Here is a 1,312-nt window from a genome sequence, read left to right on the forward strand (position 1 = left end):
GTTGTTACTGGTGTTACTGGTGTTACTGGTGTTGTTACTGTGTTGTTACTGTGTTGTTACTGTGTTGTTACTGTGTTGTTATGGGTGTTGTTACTGTTGTTGTTACTGTGTTGTTACTGGTGTTGTTACTGTGTTGTTACTGTGTTGTTACTGTGTTGTTATGGGTGTTGTTATGGGTGTTGTTACTGGTGTTGTTACTGGTGTTGCCATGGTAACGGGTGTGTGTTTCCAGCATGTTAAGGACATCATCCTCCAGTCCAACCCGCTGCTCGAGGCCTTTGGGAACGCCAAGACCGTTCGCAACAACAACTCCAGCAGATTTGTGAGTAGAAGAAACTTCGGAACGTTCTACGACGTTATCAAAGAACTGCTAACGATATGTTTCACGATATTTTCTCTCATTAATAATTGCTGACACATTTATAAAGTATTCAGAGTACTTCTACTGTGTACTCCCTCTCAGGGGAAGTACTTTGAGATCCAGTTCAGTCGAGGCGGCGCTCCCGACGGAGGAAAGATCTCCAACTTCCTGTTGGAGAAAAGTCGAGTTGTTTCCCAGAATCCTGGAGAGAGAAGCTTCCACATCTACTACCAGGTACTGCATAAAGTACTGCTACCAGGTACTGCATAAAGTACTGCTACCAGGTACTGCATAAAGTAATGCTACCAGGAACTGCATAAAGTACTGCTACCAGGTACTGCATAAAGTACTACTACCAGGTACTGCATAAAGTACTACTACCAGGTACTGCATAAAGCACTACTACAGTACTGCCAGGTACTGCATAAAGCACTACTACAGTACTACCAGGTGCTGCATAAAGCACTACTACAGTACTACCAGGTGCTGCATAAAGCACTACTACAGTACTGCCAGGTACTGCATAAAGCACTACTACAGTACTACCAGGTGCTGCATAAAGCACTACTACAGTACTACCAGGTACTGCATAAAGCACTACCACAGTAGTAACAGGTACTGCATTAAGGTAGCATGTTATAAACAGGTTATAACCACGTTATTAAGGGTGAGATGTTGAAACCTGCCCTCTCTGTGACCTTTGACCTCAGCTGTTGGGGGGGGCGACTTCGGAGCAGAGGGAGAACCTCGGGGTCACGACCCCCGACTACTACCTCTACCTCAACCAATCAGGGACCTACACGGTGGAGGACATGGACGACAGGAAGGAGTTCACTGACACTATGGTCTGTCTGTTAACCTGTCTGTCTGCCTGCAGGCGGCCATGTCAGTAGTGGGTCTGTGTGCTGACCTGTCTGTCTGTCTGTCTGTTAACCTGTCTGTCTGTTAACA

General features: G+C 46.0%; 1 protein-coding gene across 1 annotated transcript; it reads left to right on the plus strand.

Annotated features, from left to right (window-relative positions):
• Positions 1 to 208: 208 nt before the first annotated feature.
• On the plus strand, positions 209 to 1,277 carry LOC117940848 (unconventional myosin-If-like; the record flags this gene model as incomplete). The annotated part of the gene is made up of 4 exons (XM_034865977.1): positions 209 to 322; positions 464 to 595; positions 1,072 to 1,206; positions 1,239 to 1,277. Coding segments are annotated over exons 1-4 (420 nt in total), but the record flags the coding sequence as incomplete, so codon positions are not given.
• Positions 1,278 to 1,312: the final 35 nt, after the last annotated feature.

Source organism: Etheostoma cragini, unplaced genomic scaffold (genome assembly GCF_013103735.1).
Source record: "Etheostoma cragini isolate CJK2018 unplaced genomic scaffold, CSU_Ecrag_1.0 ScbMSFa_3486, whole genome shotgun sequence".
NCBI lineage: Eukaryota > Metazoa > Chordata > Actinopteri > Perciformes > Percidae > Etheostoma > Etheostoma cragini.